At 42.4% G+C, this 18,094-nt stretch overlaps 1 protein-coding gene and 1 long non-coding RNA gene across 2 annotated transcripts in view; one reads left to right on the top strand and one right to left on the bottom strand.

The window, feature by feature from the left end:
• Window positions 1-1,721: 1,721 nt before the first annotated feature.
• STAP2 (signal transducing adaptor family member 2) overlaps window positions 1,722-18,094 on the top strand; it is a 78,042-nt gene continuing 61,669 nt past the window's right edge. The window contains exon 1 of the mRNA XM_033956529.1: window positions 1,722-1,928. Within this exon, the coding sequence (XP_033812420.1) occupies window positions 1,827-1,928 (102 nt within the window). The 5' untranslated portion in view covers window positions 1,722-1,826. The remainder of the gene's footprint in view (window positions 1,929-18,094) is intronic.
• On the bottom strand, window positions 6,942-14,007 carry LOC117365752. The gene is made up of 2 exons (XR_004540450.1): window positions 13,821-14,007; window positions 6,942-7,317 (listed from the first exon to the last, which is right to left on the bottom strand). It is a non-coding gene; the product is annotated as an uncharacterized LOC117365752 (long non-coding RNA).

Here is an 18,094-nt window from a genome sequence, read left to right on the forward strand (position 1 = left end):
AGAAAGAGGGAAGATACCATATGGAATGGGGAGAGGACAGACAGTGGATGGAAGGGGCAGAGAGTGAGGGCAGACAGTGAATGGAAGGGGCAGAGAGCGAAGGTAGACAGTGGATGGAAGGGGCTGATTCTGCATGGAAGACAGAGAGAGAGAACCGATCCTGGCTATAAAGAAGAGAGTGAAGACAAGATGATTAAAGCAGAAATGACAAAAGGTAGAAATAAAATTTTTTGTTGCTTTAGAATAAAATAGTATTGTAGTTGTATTGATAAAACTTTTATAAACAGAAAATAAGGTAAAATTTTTATTGGGCTAATTTTAATACATATCTTACTAACTTTTAGAGACTAAAACCCACTTTCTCAGGTCAGGACAGTATAATGTAACAGCAGTGTACTATATTGACCTGAAGGAGGCTATGGCCTCTGAAAGTTAATTGAAAAATGGATTAGTCCAATAAAATGGTATATTCTTATTTTCAATTTTTGTTTTATTTCTATTTGTTAATATGTAAATTTACATCTGCTATATTTATATTTTGCATAGCATTAGGAGGCCATGTGTCATTGTTTCTGTGGTGTTTCACTGTATACAGTTTGGCTTCTTGGCGGTTCAGTTTAACCTTTATCTACATATTTCTATTTTTAGTTTGTGATTACTTATTCCATACTAGGTGACGGTGTATTTGTGTTCTGTGTGTATGAAAGACATGGTTTTCTGTTAGCATTGACTAGCCTTGTTTGCAAAAATGCATCAGGCATGGTTCTTGGGAGCACCTTGAATAAACCTGATTTGAATCTCCTTATTTTCTGACGATCTTCTTTTGTTTCATGTTGGATTCTTTGGTGGACTAGCTTGCCTTGTTGTTTCGTTACAAGTTAACATACATGGAGTGGAACGTATTAGAGGAGTTACAGATTTGGTTGTTTATCCATACATATGAGTTACAGTTGGTTGACATAGAGTGAGTCAGTTGAGAGGTGTTGTAAACTTGGTTGTTAATATAGACTTATACTTCGGATAGTATTCCTGCTGTACAAAATATTTGAACACTTTTATATATGTATGGAAAGGGTTCAGAGTTAAAGTCCTGGGCAAGTAGGTTGGAAGTGAAGGAAGGGGGATTTGTTCAGAGATGTTAGGGGGTTTCATAGAAGAAAAGCTGTGCACTGATATGCTAATCTTTGTTTGTTTTGAATTAAAAAAAAGAAAGAAATACAAGTGGAAATAAAGAAGTAAATAAGAAAACAGATAAATGGAGGCAGGGCCGTGGGGGAGGGGGCCCAGTGTACTTGTGTGCCTAGGTGCCCTCAAAGAATGAATCCTGCTCTGGTAGTAAACTCCAACTTAAGTGCATTTTCTTGTATAAGGAATCTTTCTGGCTTAAAAAAAGGGAGGTAGTCTTTAAAATCTAGAGCAAAGTCATAAATCAGTACCCTACCCACGGAATAAATATGACTATGGAATCACCAGCTTCTTACTGTGCAATATAGGGAAGATGGGATGCTAGTTAGAAGAAGTTTTGTCTGCCTTATACCTGCCTGTTCTAGTGCCTTCCTACAATTTTGTCTGCCTGTTCGTCCTTCTGTTATTTTTGTTTTCTATACGCTTTGCAAAAGACTATAAATTGTGGAAGATCCCTAAGGTGCTTCACCTAAGCTCTGACGGAGAGGTGAGTGAAAGAGAAGTAGGTGGAGTTTGGACTTCTCTGGGCAAAGTGCCACTATCAGTGGATCCCCATAGCTTCCTGGTACTGATCTCTACAGTATATACTTAAAATCTCACCTGCAGTCTGTACTACTACAGTGTAGGAGTGACCAGCAGCGATGGCTAGCTCCCATTCAAATCCCAAGAACAGCAGGTCAAAGACAGGGGTACGAACTCACTATTATGAGGGCTATATGGAGAAGAAGGATTCCAAGAATAAGGTAAGTCTAATTAGCAGTCTCGCTCCTTTCAACAGATGTTATGAATGAAGTAAGCTTCTGCTGAGACTCAGCTGGTCACTTCTGTGAGTTCTGTGTGTCCAGCTTTCAACTGGGGCATTCATGTGGAAATGGAATTCAATTCCTCATTAAGGGAACCAGTCCGCTAAAGCTTCTCAGGGAGAGTCTTTCCATGTGCCACTGAATGTCCAATCAACCCTGAGTGTTCAGGTCAGTATTTAATATCGGAATCCATCAGTCAAACCATTCTATAATCCATCATCTTTCAAAAATATGTGTAATGTAGTAACATAGTAAATGAAAGCAGATAAAGATGAGGCAACCAGAGTTGTGCCTGCTGCTCCATGCACTTGAGATCCCCCATGCTCTCTTTAAAGTGTGAGCTATTTAACTGTGCTTTGATTTCCATCCTGTTTCTATAAACAGATCTTCGGTGCTTATCCCAGCAATTTTTAATTTGGTTATTGTTTTTTGTCTCCATCTCTGTGATGTTATTCTTAAGTCTGCCACCCTCCAGCCTCATTTCATGTCATCTAGATCTCCCACTTTCCTGTCTTTTCTTTCCATAGATACAGATATTCAGGTCTTTGAGTGTCTTATATGTCTTTTGGCACAAATCCCATACAATTTTTGTCACCTTCCTCTGTCTTCAAGTCTTTTTACATCTTTAGTGAGATAAAGACTCCAAAACAGAAACAATACTCCAAGTAGGGCCTCACCAACAACTTGAACAAGGGCATCAACCCCCCACCTTTCTTCTGCTGGTTATGCCTCTCTCTATGCAGCCTAACATCCTGGCTTTGGCCACACCTTGCCACTTTGATATCCTTAGACTCTGTCACCCAAGATTCCTCTCCTGGTCTATGCCCATCAGCCTTTCGCCCCCCTATCGCATATAGCTCCTTTGTATTTCTGCATCCCAAGAGCATCACTCTGCACTTCTTCACGTTAAATTTTAACGGCCAAACATTAGAAGAGTCTTCAAATGTGTATAGATTATTTCTCATGTTGTGTATTTCTTCCAGGATGTCCAGTCTGTTGCAAATCATTGTGTCTTCTGTAAAAAGGCAAAATTTTGCTTTTGACCCTTTAACAATGTTGCCTACAACGGAATCGGTTCCGGTGATGATCCCTGAAGCATGCCACTATGCACCTTTCTTTCCTCTAAGTTAATTTCATCTTCAAATTCGCCTGCCTCTGCTTCAAAACCCTAGCAGGCTCTTCTCCAATCTACCTATCCGAGCACCTTGAAATTGCTGGCCCCTCTCGTACACGAAACACCTACCTGTTCTCCTTTCCTTCCCTGAAAGGCTGCCTCTACAAGAAATTTCTCGACAGATCCCTTGCATTCCAAGCGGGCAAATGGAACAAATGCCTCACAGCACTTATCTCCAATTTCCCCCCCCTACCAAATGTTCAGGAAGTCAATCAAAACCTACCTTTTTGATAAATTCCTCTAACTTCTCCCCCCCTCTTCCTTGCCTCCTCCTCGGACCTTGACTTACCTCAGACTCTCGACTCCTCCAATCCTGTCAGCCACCAAATGGCTTAACAAAATGGATCACCCTATCCAACTAATCACCCCTTCTTCATTACCTCCCTTACTAAATGCCTCTGCTCTGCTTTATCACCGCCGTATGTAACACTACTGTATGAACTCCGCTATATATATGCAACTTACAGCAAATGTAATTTCTCTGCAATTGTAACTGACCTGAAAAATAACTTCACCGTAAATGTAGCGTCGCCGAAAATGTAAATGTAGCTATGCCCAAAAAAAAAAAAATGTGTAACTTCGCTGTAATGTTCAGTCTCTTCATCTGTTAACCACATAGAACTTCCATGGTAATGCGGTATACAAAAATAAAGTTATTATTATTATTATTTCATTTACCGCTGCCTCTGTCATCTATCCGTCAACCAGTTTCTAATCCAGTTCACTACTTTGAGTCCTAACTAAAGAATGACCCAGGGACAGATTTGTTCCTGGCCCTGCAGGAACTCAATTTACCCATCCCCACGAGTTTTGTCGCTGTCCCTGTCCCTGGCCCATTCCTGTAAGCACTGCCTTAACCTCACAACACTTATGATTTTAAAGTATTTGAGGCTTGTGCAGATGAGAATGGAGTGTGCCGAAATGGGGGCAGGGACAGGAAAAGAACTCGCCAGGACAGGACGGGAAAATGAGTTCCCGCGGGGATGGGGAAAAATTTGTCCCCCTGTCGTTCTCTAGTCCTAACTTCAGCCCGTTCAGTTTATTCATGAGCCTTGCGTGAGAACGTGTATCAAAGACCAGGCTGAAATCCAAGTAGACCTCATCTAGCACCTGACCTCAGTCCACTTCACCTTAGTCAAAGAAATCAATCAGATGTTTTTGGCAGGTGAAACTGAATGCACAACAGATGCCTCTAGATTCAGATTTGTTCTACAGTAAGGGTTTTCAACCTTCCATTTCAATGTAAATTCACGTCATGCATATTCATTTTGGGCATTCTGATAACCTGATTGGCTATGTGTGTGCTGAGGATACAAATTCTATAGATTGGGGGAGGGTACTGAGGGACACCCATGGACTACGGAGGCTTACTATAGGACGTGGCCATGCGTATTTCAGTGTGATTGAGCTTTTACTGACAAATTCTATAAATTAATGTGAGTTACATCAGTTGCACTGGATAGTAAGAGGGGTGCGTAGTCTTTGTAAAGAGCACAGGTACCCGTCCTCCTCTCCACCTCCCTCCTTCCTGACCCCCCTTGCCATGCGCATGTGCCTCTTTTCTTCCCTCGTACCTCTTTAATTTTTCCTGCATGAGCAGCATTACGAACTCGCTGCCCACGTCAGTGTCGCCTCTCTCTGATGTCGCTTCCAGGCCTCATGTGGGCAGCATGTTTGTGCTGTTGTTCTTGCCTGGAAAATTAAAAAGGTATGGGGGGAAGGGAAGGGGGAGTCGGCAGCAGTAGGGGGTTTTGGGGGAAGGAGTGGAAGGGGGGAGGGACACCTCTGCCCCTGGTGCCACTTACCCTTGCTACACCACTGTTCAATTGTGCTGAGTATTTCCCTGTCCCTGGAGGGCTTATAGTCTTAAGTTTCTAGTTTGAGGCAATGGAAGGTTAGGAAGCTTGCCCAAGATCACAAGAAGCAGCAGCAGGTTTCAAACTAGGCTGCACTCATTTTACTACTATTACTACTAATCATTTCTATAGCGCTACTAGAACATAAAAACATAAGAATTGCCACTGCTAGGTCAGACCAGTGGTCCTTTGTGCCCAGCAGTCTGCTCATGCGGCGGCCCTTAGGTCAAAGACCAGTGCCTTGATTGAGTCTAGCCTTACCTGCGTACGTTCCGGTTCAACAGGAACTTGTCTAACTTTGTCTTGAATCCCTGGAGGGTGTTTTCCCCTATAACAGCCTCCAGAAGAGAGTTCCAGTTTTCCACCACTTTCTGTGTGAAGAAGAACTTCCTTACGTTTGTATGGAATCTATTCCCTTTTAACTTTAGAGAGTGCCCTCTCGTTCTACCTACCTTGGAGAGGATGAACAACCTGTCTTTATCTTGAATGTTTCGATCATGTCCCCTCTCAGTCTCCTCTTTTCAAGGGAGAAGAGGCCCAGTTTCTGTAATCTCTCACTGTACGGCAAATCCTCCAGCCCCTTAACCATTTTAGTCGCTCTTCTCTGGACCCTTTTAAGTAGTACAATGTCCTTCATGTAAGGCAACCAGTGCTGGATGCAGTATTCCAGGCGGGGGGTGTATCATGGCCCAGTACAGCGGCATGATAACCTTCTCCAATCTGTTTGTGATCCCCTTCTTAATCATTCCTAGACATACTCAGCACTCAGTGGCATAGTAAGGGGGAGGAGGGTTTGCCCCAGGCGCCATGTTGGTGGGGGCACCAGCACTCCTCCTCCTCTAGTTGTTCACTGCCGCGAAAAACAACTTCAATGTGCTCCTCGCAACCTGTCGCCTTTCCCGTTGACATCACTTCTGGGTGCCGTGTAGAGGAACTGATGTCAGAGGAAGAGCCAACGGGGTCGCGAGGAGCACCCCGTTGAAGTTCTTGTTGCTCGCGGCGGTGAACAACTAGAGCTAAGGGGAAAGGGAAGGGGGTATGCACAGGGAAGTGGGGTCACCACCGCCCTTGGGCACCTCTTACCCTCACTACGCCGCTGGCAGCACTGCACTTCAAAACAGAGAAGAGACAGTCCCTGCTCAAAAGAGCTTACAATCTAGTCAAGACAGACAAACTGGACAAGAAGGTTCATCAATACACTGTGCTCAGGTGGGGGAATTACAGAGGGAACGATAAGACAGATATTGGTGCTTATCAGGTGGGTTTGAGTTTGGAATTGAAATCATCTTCAAAGAAGTGGGCTTTGAGTCTGGATTTGAATACTGCTAGAGATTGAATGATAATATAATTTTATTACCAGTTTTACTGAGGTTGTTGAAACTGACCATGGGTTTCCTTATAGCATAGAAGACCCTTAGGGAATTTCCTATGGAGCACATTTTATTTAGAAAGGACATACAGATTGGAATTGAGATATATAGGTTGGGGCATCTCAAGTTCCACTAATATTTTGGAATAGGATCCACCGACATAGATTCTGTTCTAAAATGCATGCAGGAATTAAAGCCTATGCACCAAAACATTCACTGTCTCCCAGGCTTCTTTGCTGATGTGATGATTAAAATTCCATTTCCTCCTTCGAATGTAATGAGAGTTCCTGTCATGGCCGAGATGATGTTCTCTCTGCCTAGCTCCTCCCTCACTTTCACCCCCTTTACTTTCTTCTCTCTCTCTAAGCTTTCTAATGTTTTGTTTGTTTTCAGTGCAGTGCATTCATTCATTCATATGTAATTTTTAATGTAACCCTAGTCTCATTCACACAGTCTCGGGTACCAACTAGCTCTTTGAGTCAGGATCAAGAAAACACATTTTTTCCAAGCTGGGTGCAGGCTGGGGTCAGACTTACTCCGGTAGGCCAAAGAGTACTCTTTCCTAGGCACACTTTATTTCACTTTCATCAATAAACAGCCAGGAGTTTCAGTGGTTAACTTTAACTTGACCTTCATAACAGGAACTCAACAAACAGTTCATTAACTAGTAACATGATATTTACAATTCAGAATGTCCAGGTGAGCAATTTATACCCAGACTCTGCCCTCTCAAAGTCTCAGTTCACAGAGGAAAAAAAAGAAAAGTCACAATCCAATCCAGTTTCTGTGTAATCTACGAGTGTCAGGAAACAGCAAGTGGTAATAGCCATTGCATACCTTTACATTCCAGTCTTTTCCTTTCCAAGGTCTTCAGTGTTTCTTGCATCGACTTAGGCAATCCACTTATAGACAGGGCTGTAGTACTAACCCTGTGAGTGAAGTAAGAGGTTGTTTAGATTAGGGTGGAGTGGCTTTATTAGTATCATTGGATATAATGTCAGCATTTGACTCGGTGGATTTGTCACTACTTAGTAATTGTACAAATTAGGTATTCAAGGAACAGTTTTATAATGGATCAAGTGTTTTCTTACAGGACAGACTTTTTGTGTGAGGTGTAAAAGCACAATATCGTCAATTTGACATCTAACTTGTGGGGTACATAAGAATTGCCATACTGGGACAGACCGAAAGTCCATCGAGCCCAGCACCCTGTTTCCAACAGTAGCCAACCCAGGTCCCAAATACCCAGCTAGATCCCAAGTAGTAAAACAGATTTTATGCTACTTATCCTAAAAAAATAAGCAGAGGATTTCCCCAAGCCATCTCAGTAATGCCCAATGGACTTCTCTTTTTAAAACCTTGCTAAGCTAACTAATTTCACCAGAGTTTATTACACGTTGTGTGAAGAAATATTTTCTCCGGTCTGTTTTAAATCTACTACTTAGTAGTTTCATCTCATACACCCTAGTCCTAGTATTTTTGGAAATAGTAATCACGTGATTCACATCTACCCTTTCCACTCCAATCAGTATTTTATACACCTCTATCATATCACCCCTGAGCTGTCTCTTCTCCAAGCTGAAGAGCCCTAGCCACTTTAGCCTCTCCTCATAGGGAAGATGTCTCATCCCTTTTATTAATTTTTGTTGCCCTTCTATGTACCTTTTCTAATTCCGCTACATCTTTTTTGAGATACATCAACCAGAATTGCACACAGTATGCGAGGTGCGGCCGTACATTTTCATCTTTGTTTGGCATTCCTTTCCTGATAATTCCTAACATTCTATTTGCCTTATTAGCCGTCTCTGCACATTGAACTGAGGTTTCAATGTATCCTTAAAGATGACACCTAGATCCTTTTCCTGGGCAGTGACTCCTAATATGAAAGCCTGCAGCATATTCCTCTTTTCCACATGCATCACTTTGCAATTGCTCACATTAAATGTCATCTGCCATTTTGATGCCCAGTCTCTCAGTCTCCTCTTGCAGTTTTTCACAATCCTCTTGCGATTTAACTTTTTTTTTTTAATATCATGTTTACTTTGTGTCTCATCAGAAAATGTAATTATCTCACTAGTTATTCCCATGTCTAGATCATTGATAAATATATTAAAAAGGAGCGGTCCCAGCACAGACCGCTGGAAAACCCCACTATTTACCCTTCTCCATTCAGAATATTGACCATTTAAACCTTCCCTCTGTTTTCTGTCTTTCAACGAGTTTTTAATCCATAATAGGACATTACCTAGAAGTGATGGGGCAGGATGATCAAAGCTCCCAGGTGAGTATAAGCCCTTAGGTAAGTAAATCACTGAATACCTCTACATGGATGGGAAAAGGAGGCAATGTCTGGAAAGCAGTACAAAATTCTGGATCTAGAAGCTGTAATGGAAGAAGAGGAGTTGGATACAGTGATGATCACAGAGACATGGTTAACAGAGAATCATGACTGGGATGTAGTTATACCAAGCTATAATCTGTTCAGGAAAGACAGGGTAGGAAGAAAAGGAGGGGGAGTAGCGTTATATGTTAAAGATCATATTAAAGCCACACAATTCCAGGATCTGCAGGGCAAGGAAGAGGCACTGTGGATCAATTTGGAAAGAGGGAATGGTGAATATATTTACTTTGGTGTGATATATAGGCCTCCTTCACAGATGGAAGAAAGTAGATAGAGATATTCAGAATATATCTAAAAAAGGAGAAGTTTTGCTATTAGGTGATTTTAACATGCCAGATATTGATTGGGGTATCACTATAGCAGGGTCTTCTAGAAATAGTTTCTGATGTTACAGTGGGTGATCATCTGGCATCCAGTGATCACTGCATGGTACGGTTTAATATTAAGATGGGTATAGAGAGGGTTCATTCAAAAGCAAAGGTTCTAGACTTTTAAAAAAAACTAACTTTGTTCAGATGGGGGTTTACGTAAAGGAATTATTGTCTGGAAGGAGTTGAAATGTGGGAGGAGTGGAAATGCGGTAGGTAAAACTGAAAGGAACAATTGTAAGGATGGCAAGTAAGTAAAAGCAAGAGGAAAAGAAGGCCGCTTTGGTTGTCAAAAGTAGTAGCTGAGAAGGTAAGGAATAAGTGGTTAGCTTTCATAAACTACAAAAGATCGCAGAAAGAGGAAGACAGTCAAAAATATCTGGAAAAGTTAAGAGAGGCTGGTCATGTAGTCAGGAAAGCAAAGATGCAAATGGAAGAAAAAATAGCTGACACAGTAAAATGGGGAGACAAGACATTTTTTAGATATATTAGTGATAGGAAGAAGTGCAAAAGTGGCATTGTGAGACTCAAGGGTGAAGGGGAGAAATATGTAGAAGCTGATAAAGAAGAGGCCAAATTGCTTAACAAATATTTTTGTTCTGTGTTCATGGCTGAAACACTGGGAGCAGGACCGGAGAAGACAAACGTGAATAGGGATGGAGGAGTAATAGACCCTGATTGATTTTCAGAGGGTTGTGTTTGTGAGGAGCTAGCTAAAATAAAGGTAGACAAAGCGATAGGGCCAGATGGTGTACATCCCAGGGTGCTGAAGGAACTTAGGGAAGTTCTGGTAGCTCTGCCAATTGACCTTTTCAATGAGTCTCTAGAGGCAGGAGTGGTACCGGAGGACTGGAGAAGGGCGGATGTGGTACCTCTCCATGAAAAGTGGAAGTAAGGAAGAAGTAGGGAATTACAGGCCAGTAAGTCTGACTTCTGTGGTAAGCAAATTAATGGAAATGCTTTTAAAACAGAAAATGGTCAAGTTTCTGTAATCCTGTAGATTACAGGACCGGAGGCAACATGGATTCACTAGAGGTAGGTCTTGTCAGATGAATCTGATCAATTTCTTTGACTGGGTGACCAGAGAATTGGATAGAGGATGTGTGCTAGATGTGGTGTATTTAGATTTTAGCAAAGCCTTTGACAGTGTTCCACACAGATGTCTAATAAATAAACTGAGTGCCCTCGGGATTGGTCCCAAAGTGACGGGCCGGGCCAAGAACTGGTTGAGTGGAAGGCGACAGAGGGAAGTGATCAGTGGAGATCGCTCTGAGGAAAGGGATGTTACCAGTGGTGTGCCTCAAGGTTCTGTTCTTGGGCCTGTTCTTTTTAACATTTTTATAAACGATATTGCTGAAGAGTTGTCGGATAAGATTTGCCTCTTTGCGGATGATATGAAAATCTGCAATAGAGTAGATACGCTGGATGGTGTGAATAACATGAAGAAAGAACTGGCAAAGCATGAAGGATGGTCTGAAATTTGGCAGCTAAAATTGAATGCTATGAAATGCAAGGTCATGTATTTGGGCTGCAAAAACCAAAAGGAACGGTACAGTTTAAGGGGTGAAGAACTTATGTGCACAACAGAAGAGCAGGACTTGGTTGTGATTGTATGTGATGATTTTAAGGTGGCCAAACAGGTTGAAAAGGTGATGGTGAAAGCTAGAAGGATGCTAGATTGCATAGGGAGAGGTATGGCCAGTAGGAAAAAGGAGGTATTGAGGTCCCTGTATAAGACTTTGGTGAGACCTCATGTAGAATATTGTATACAATTCTGGAGGCCATACCTTCAAAAAGATATAGAAAGAATGGAGTCGTTCCAGTGGAAGGCTACTAAAATGGTTTGTGGTCTTCATCATAAGGCGTATGGGGACAGACTTGAAGATCTCAATCAGTATACTTTGGAAGAAAGGCGGGAGAGGGGAGATATGCTAGAAACATTTAAATACCTATGTAATGTAAATGTGCATAAGTCGAGTCTCTTTAATTTGAAAGGAAACTCTGCAATGAGAGGGCATACAATGAAGTTAAGAGGTGATAGGCTCCAGAGTAATCTAAGGAAATACTTTGTTACAGAAAGGGTGGTAGATGCATGGAACTGTATCCCAAAAGAGGTGGTGGAGACAGAGACTGTGCCTGAATTCAAGAGGGCCTGGAATAGGCACGTGGGATCTCTCGGAGAGAGAAAGAGGTAATGGTTACTGCAGATGGGCAGACTAGATAGGCCATCATGTTTCTATCCAATGACTCTAATTTCCTCAGAAGTCTTTCATTAGGTACTTTGTCAAATGTCTTTTGAAAATCCAAATACACAATATCAACCAGCTCACCTTTATCCACATGTTCATTCACCCCTTCAAAGAAATGCAGTAGATTATTGAGGCAAGATTTCTCTTGACTAAATCCACATTGGCTTTCTCTCATTAATCCATGCTTATGTATATGGTCTGTCATTTTATTCTTTATAATAGTCTACCATTTTCCCCAGCACCAACGTCAGACTTACTGGTCTATAATTTCCTGGATCACTTCTAGAACCCTTTAAAAAAAATTGGTGTCACATTGGCCACCCTACAGTCTTCTGGTACTATGATGGATTTTAAAGAAAAATTACATATTATTAACAATAGTTCTGCAAGTTCAATTCTCTTGGCACTCTGAGATGTATACCATCTGGTCCAGGTGATATGCTATTGTTCAATTTGTTAAATTGATCCATTATAGCTTCAAGGGTTACAGAGATTTTTTTGAGTTTCTCCGATTCATCAGAATTGAATACCATTTCTGGCATGTAACTCCCTCATATTTTCCTTGGTAAAGACTAAAGCAAAGAATTTATTTAATCTCTGTGCTATGGCCTTGTCTTCCCTGAGAGCCCATTTTATCCCTCAGTCTTCTATTGGTCCTACCGATTCTCTTCCCAGCTTCTTGCTTTTTATATATCAAAAAAAGTTTTTACTGTGTGTTTTTGCTTCCAGTGCAATCTTCCTTTCAAAGGCTCTCGTTGCCTTCCTTATTAACGCCTTGCATTTGACTTGCTATCTAAAGGATCCATTTTTGGCTCTAATAGCTTCCTTTACCTCACTCGTTAACCACGCCAGTTGCCATTTGGTCTTCCTTCCTCCTTTCTTAATACGTGGAATATATCTAGTCTGGGCTTCCAGGATGGAAACAAAAATGATGGCAGATAAAGGCCAGATGGCCCATCTAGTTTGCCGTAATTAATTTGATTCAGACATTTAAAGTAAGTGTTTTCATGTGTGCAAATAACTTGCTGTTATTGTTTCAAACTTATAGAACAAAACTTGATTTTATTCCAATTGAATCATGTTTAATGGCAGTTCAGGATTGGTTACAAAACCATGGTTTGTCCTTGAGTTGGAAAAAAATGCTGGCGTGCTGAATTTATAAAGGTTTAAATCCTCCATCTACAACAGTTCAGTTGTGCCATATTTAAGGGTAACAACTGATTCAGTGTTGTCTTTTGAGGAGCTTATTAAGCATGTCGTAAAGCAAGGTTTTGCAGTGTTGTGCAAGTTACATTCCATTAAGGGTTATGACAACATGGCTTCCTTTTTGGTATTAGTTCACAGTTTGTTTATGTCCAAATTAGACGATGCAAATGCACTCTTGATCGGTGTTACCAAACAAAATTTGTCAAAATTGCAAACTTTGCAGAATGTAGCTATATGTTCAGTTCATGGAAGCAGCCATTGAGACCATTGTATTTAAAGTTTAAAATCAGGATTTGCCATTCACACTTGCAAAAATACTATAATTGTCTATTCCTCCTCGTGAATTGTGCTCTAGTCAAGTAGCTCTCCTTAAAGTTCCTGAAATTAAACATTCTAAATTGGAACGTACTCAAAAAGGTGCTTTCTTATATGCGGCGCCTGTGATGTGGAATTTTTTGCCTCAATATTTGAGGAAGGAATTATCTTTCCTAAGGTTATCAGACGTCCGGGAAAACCCGGACATGTTCTCTTTTTAGAGGACTGTCTGGGCTTCTGGACGGATTTTCCAAAACCTGGCATTTGTCCAGGTATTGGAAAGCCCCGACAAGCTCTGGCTGCATTTGGAGGGCCTCTGAGCATGTGCAGATGACGTCACACACATCCGCTCATGCTCCAGACCCTCCAGACATGGCTGGAGCTTTTCTGGAAGAGAGGAGGCTTTGTGGGGGTGGGGGTGGGGGTGGAGGCAGAACGGGGCAGGGTCATGTGTCCAATGTTTCCCAGAGAAAAATATGGTAACCCTATTTTTCCCTTGTTTTAAAAAGTTGTTGAAGGCCTGATTATTTTATCAGGCCTATGGAACTGATCTTAAAGAAGGTTAATGTTATGGTGTATAGATACAGAGAGTTTTGTATTACATTACATCGGAGTGTATTGTTTTTATTATTTGATTTTGATTGTTCTAATTCATATAATGAATAAATATATATTCTTTTTGGGTGGGTCTTTACTATTAATTGATGGTATTCTTTTCTTATTGTTTTTTTATACCGGTATATTGTACACCGTGCATATTTCCTTGTATAGTGAACTGGCAGGTTATAAAATAAATAAACTTGTAAATCTATCCCATCCTGGGACACGGGATCTCCAGTCGCATAATGAAAATTCTGCCAGAAATGAGGCACATCCACTCCCACTTCTCCTACCTGGGGTGTCTTTTTTTCCCCCCAAGCACTCCCGTTTTTGGTCCGTAGGCATCCATTGCCATGTAACAGGGGCTTCAGACCCCATGCTTAGCAAATTTCTTCTGTCTTAGCTTCCAGGACTTCCTCTTCACTGCTACGGTAGGGTTATCAGGCATCTGGATTTCCATGGACATCTCCTCCTTTTGAGGACATGTCTGGGGGTCCGGATAGCTTTTCAAAACCCGGCACTTTGTCCGGGTTTTGAAAAGCCTCATCAAATTGCATCGGGCAGGGAGGAAGTCCACGCATGTGCGGACTTCCTCCCTGCCTGGCGCGATTTGAGGACAAGATCAGGCAGCGGGGGGCGGGGCTAAGGTGGGACTGGAAGAAGGATTAGGGTTGAACTGGGCAGGCCTGAGGGGCGGGTCTAGGCGGTCCGGATTTTCCATTTGGAAAATCTGGCAACCCTACCTTAGATTATCTTCTAGTACTACCCACATGGGCTGGGACTTTCCACAAGCACCCATCAGGCTGAACATCCCAGCCTTCCTTGTTTAGTGACAGCCTTGAAAATCCCTCTTTCTGCACCCTAAGCAGGGACATTTTCAGGGGGATCACACTCTCCTCCCAGTTAAAAAAAAAAATAAAAAATGTATTTCTCTTTATTGTCCATCTCCAAAAGAAATAATTTTTCCTCTGTCCTCAGAGGGGATCAAACAGTTTTTCTCATTTCAGACAGGTTTCACACAACACACATATTTTCCAAAACCATGAACACATTTTGCACTTTCCTAACAGTTTAACAAAGCAGCTATAATAAACGCCCCCCCCCTTTTTTTTTTTTTTTTTTCAAGATTGGCGTTAACAAGTCTTCTTTTCCCTCCCATTCCCCTGTGGAGAGAAACACAGAAATTGCAACATTTTATTTATTTATTGAATTCGTTTTCTATCCCGTCCTCCCCAAAGAGCTCAGGAAGGGTTTCAGGTTAACATATAAAATACTAGTGTTTAAGCCCGTTACTTTAACGGGTGCTAGAATATATGTCTGTCTGTCTTTCTTTCTTTCTGTCTCTCTCCCTGCCCCTGTCTCTTTCTTCCTTTCTTTCTGTCTCTCTCCCTCCCACTGTCTATTTTTCTTTCTTTCTATCTCTCTCCCTCCCACTGTCTGTCTGTCTCTCTCCTTAGCCCCCTGTCTGTCTGTCTTTCTTTCTGTCTGTCTCTCTCCCTGGCCCGCTGTATGTCTGACTATCTTTCTTTCTGTCTGTCTCTGTGGCCCTCTTTGTCTGTCTCTTTCTTTCTGTCTGTCTTTCTCCGTGGCCCCCTGTCTGTCTCTTTTTCTTTCTTTCTGTCTGTTTCTCTCCCTGGCCCCCTGTCTGTCTGTCTTTCTTTCTGTCTGTCTCTCTCCCTGCCCACTGTCTTTCTGTGTGTCTGTCTTTCGTTCTCGTGTGCTGAGACGCTTCAGCTCCAGCCCCCCTCTCCCACCTACCCTTAAATCACTCCTTTTGCCTCCTCCCAGCCTGAACAACCGCCAACCACAGTCCAGATGCTGAACGTTGATATGCCTGCTTCTGTTATTTTTGTGCTCTCATTGGTCCTGTTAGACAGAGTGAAGGCGGGAGGGGGGAGTTGCCACCGTAGTTGCCGCCTCCGTGCATCCGTGCTTAAGGTGCCTCCACATGCGCAGTAGAAGGAGCCAGCGTCACCGAGGGAGGGCGATGGGGAAACCACCGCTGGCTCCTTCTACTGCATATGTGTGGCATGGAAGCACGGATCATGAAGATTGAAGAGCAAATGTGCACTAAGGGTTTTATTATAGCGGATACAGTTAACAAGTTACAATTTGCCATAGTTACAGTATACTTTCTTTTTCTGGTTCAAGGTTTTATTCTAACTTGACACATACTAGGGATCTAATACTAATATACATAATATTCAGTTTACAGGTTAAATTTGTCATAGTTACAGTGCAAGATTTTTCCAAAACTCATGACAGAAATCAACTGTTTCTGACAAGCCCTTTCTAGAGAGGGACAGGACACTGGCAGGAACTCCTAATGTCAGAAAAATAAAATAATAATCGGCTAAAAACCTGTCTCTCAAATGAAGCCAAAATATATTCAAAAGTGACTTTTACTGTAAAAGCATAAAAAAACACTGTGGTAAAATAGGAAATGTTCTGTAGTTTTTACCCCTCTCCGAATCTCGTTACAAATAAGTTGGTGACATCGATACTTGCCGAAATGGGCTGATCTTTATCTGCGTAGCATTCTGTGCTGTTATCTGGGCTATGAACCATCATATTGAAATAAACATTTACTTAAAGGCCAAGTATCTTGGCTTTCCTCACATCCTGTATTCTGCTCTGCACCTGTCTCTGACTTTAGTTCTCCCCCCCCCCTTTTTTTGTTTTTTCCCTTGCATTCCAGCACTTTTTAAAAACTTTTTCATTTCCCTCCTTACTTTACCAAAACCATTTTCCCTTTTTCATCTCACTCAGACATCCCATGACATCAGCTTCTCTGAGTTCTGCTTTCCATTCAAGGTAGGGAAAGAAATTGAGCTGAATAACGGGAACTGGGCCAGTATTGCTGAGAGAAGCCCTCCCCACTCATAAGATGATACCAGCCTGGGCCCACTGGGACCCAGCAATGTAGCTCACAGATGAGCCAGGTTCACACCATCCCTGCCAATGGCACAATAGTGTGGCAGGTGACACATAAAGCTGACAGAACATTGTGATAGCCCTCCTGAGTCTTGACTTCCCCCCCTCTCCCTTCCACTCTGTCTACTAAACCTGGATATCATTTTATTTTTATTAACTCTTTAACAGCACACAGGCTAACAACATGCTCAAATCACTAATGTCCATTCACTTTAACCTGTGATTTGTTTTTCCAAATACAGTCAGTTCCAGGCACAATCTCACTTCTGTTCCACTTCAGCTCAGAGCCTATGCATTTCTCTCTCTCTGCGAGGGTCACCGTGTTTTGGTCAAGATCTTCACATGCCGCTCTCCTCCCCTTTCCAGAAGTCTCCTCCCCTGACATGATGACATCGTTATGGCTCGGCCACTGATGATGGAGCTGAGGTGGCAAACTTTTTCTCTTTTGGCAGATTTTCCCTTTGATGCACACTCTCTCCCATCCAACTCTGGCCCTGATGTTACTCACTGTTCTGGGCACAGAGCTATGCCTTGATTTCTCCAGGCAGCTAAATTTTCTGTAGTGTTCAGCTTTTTTCCAAGTTGTCCTGTTGCAATGCTGATGTAGTGCAAAAAAAACAAAACACACAGGTGGAAGATGCTGCTTAAACTGGGGAACATTCCAAGAGGTAAGCAGTAGGGGAGCGCATAGTATGGCGATGCTGGATGCCAGCACCCCGGGCACCAATCTCCCTCGCTATGCCACTGTCTATAGTCTATTTTTACTCCAATGTCTTCATCCCAGAAAAGTTTCCCTATCACTAAGGTTGCCAGATTTTCCTTTAGGAAAATCTGGACCCCCCCTTAGCCCTGCCCCCAGTCCCACCTAATTATGCCCATCCCGCCCTAATCCCGCCCCAAGCCCACCCTAGCCCCACCCCCCTGCTGCCTGCTTATGTCAGGCAGGAAGGAAGTCTGCATGCATGGCGTTCATGTGATGACATCACATGCACGTGCGCATATGCGTGACATCATCGTGTGATGGCCGCACATGCATGGACTTCCTTCCTGCATGACACAACTTTTCAAAACTTGGACAAAGTGCCAGGTATTGAAATGCCATCCAGACCCCCGGACATGTCCTCAAAAGGAGGACGTCCGGAGAAATCCAGACATCTGGTAACCCTATCAATCACCCCACATTCTGGGAGCCAGTTTTGTAACCCTGGTCTCACTCACACAGTCTTGGGGCACCAACTAGCTCTTTGAGTCAGGTACCCATGACCAGAATCTACAAAACAAAGTATTTTTTTCAAGCTGGGTGCAGGCTAGGGCCGGACGTACTCTGGTAGTCCAAAGGGTATTCTTTCCTGGGCACACTATTATTTTTTCAGCAATAAATGGTTAACTTTAACTTCCTTTACTGAACAGGAACTCAACAAACACAGTTCATAAACTGATAACTTGATAATTACTGTTGGGAATGTCTAGGTGAGCAATATATATCCCATACCCTTCACTTTCAAAGTCCCAGTCCACAGAGTCAAAAAAGAGATGTCACAATCCAATCCAATTTCAGTATAATCCACTAGAGCTGTGGTCTTCAATGCAAGGTCTGCAAGCCAATGGCAGCCCTCTAAGATCTCTGGGGCTC

Source organism: Geotrypetes seraphini, chromosome 8, assembly GCF_902459505.1.
Source record: "Geotrypetes seraphini chromosome 8, aGeoSer1.1, whole genome shotgun sequence".
In the NCBI taxonomy this organism is placed as follows: domain Eukaryota; kingdom Metazoa; phylum Chordata; class Amphibia; order Gymnophiona; family Dermophiidae; genus Geotrypetes; species Geotrypetes seraphini.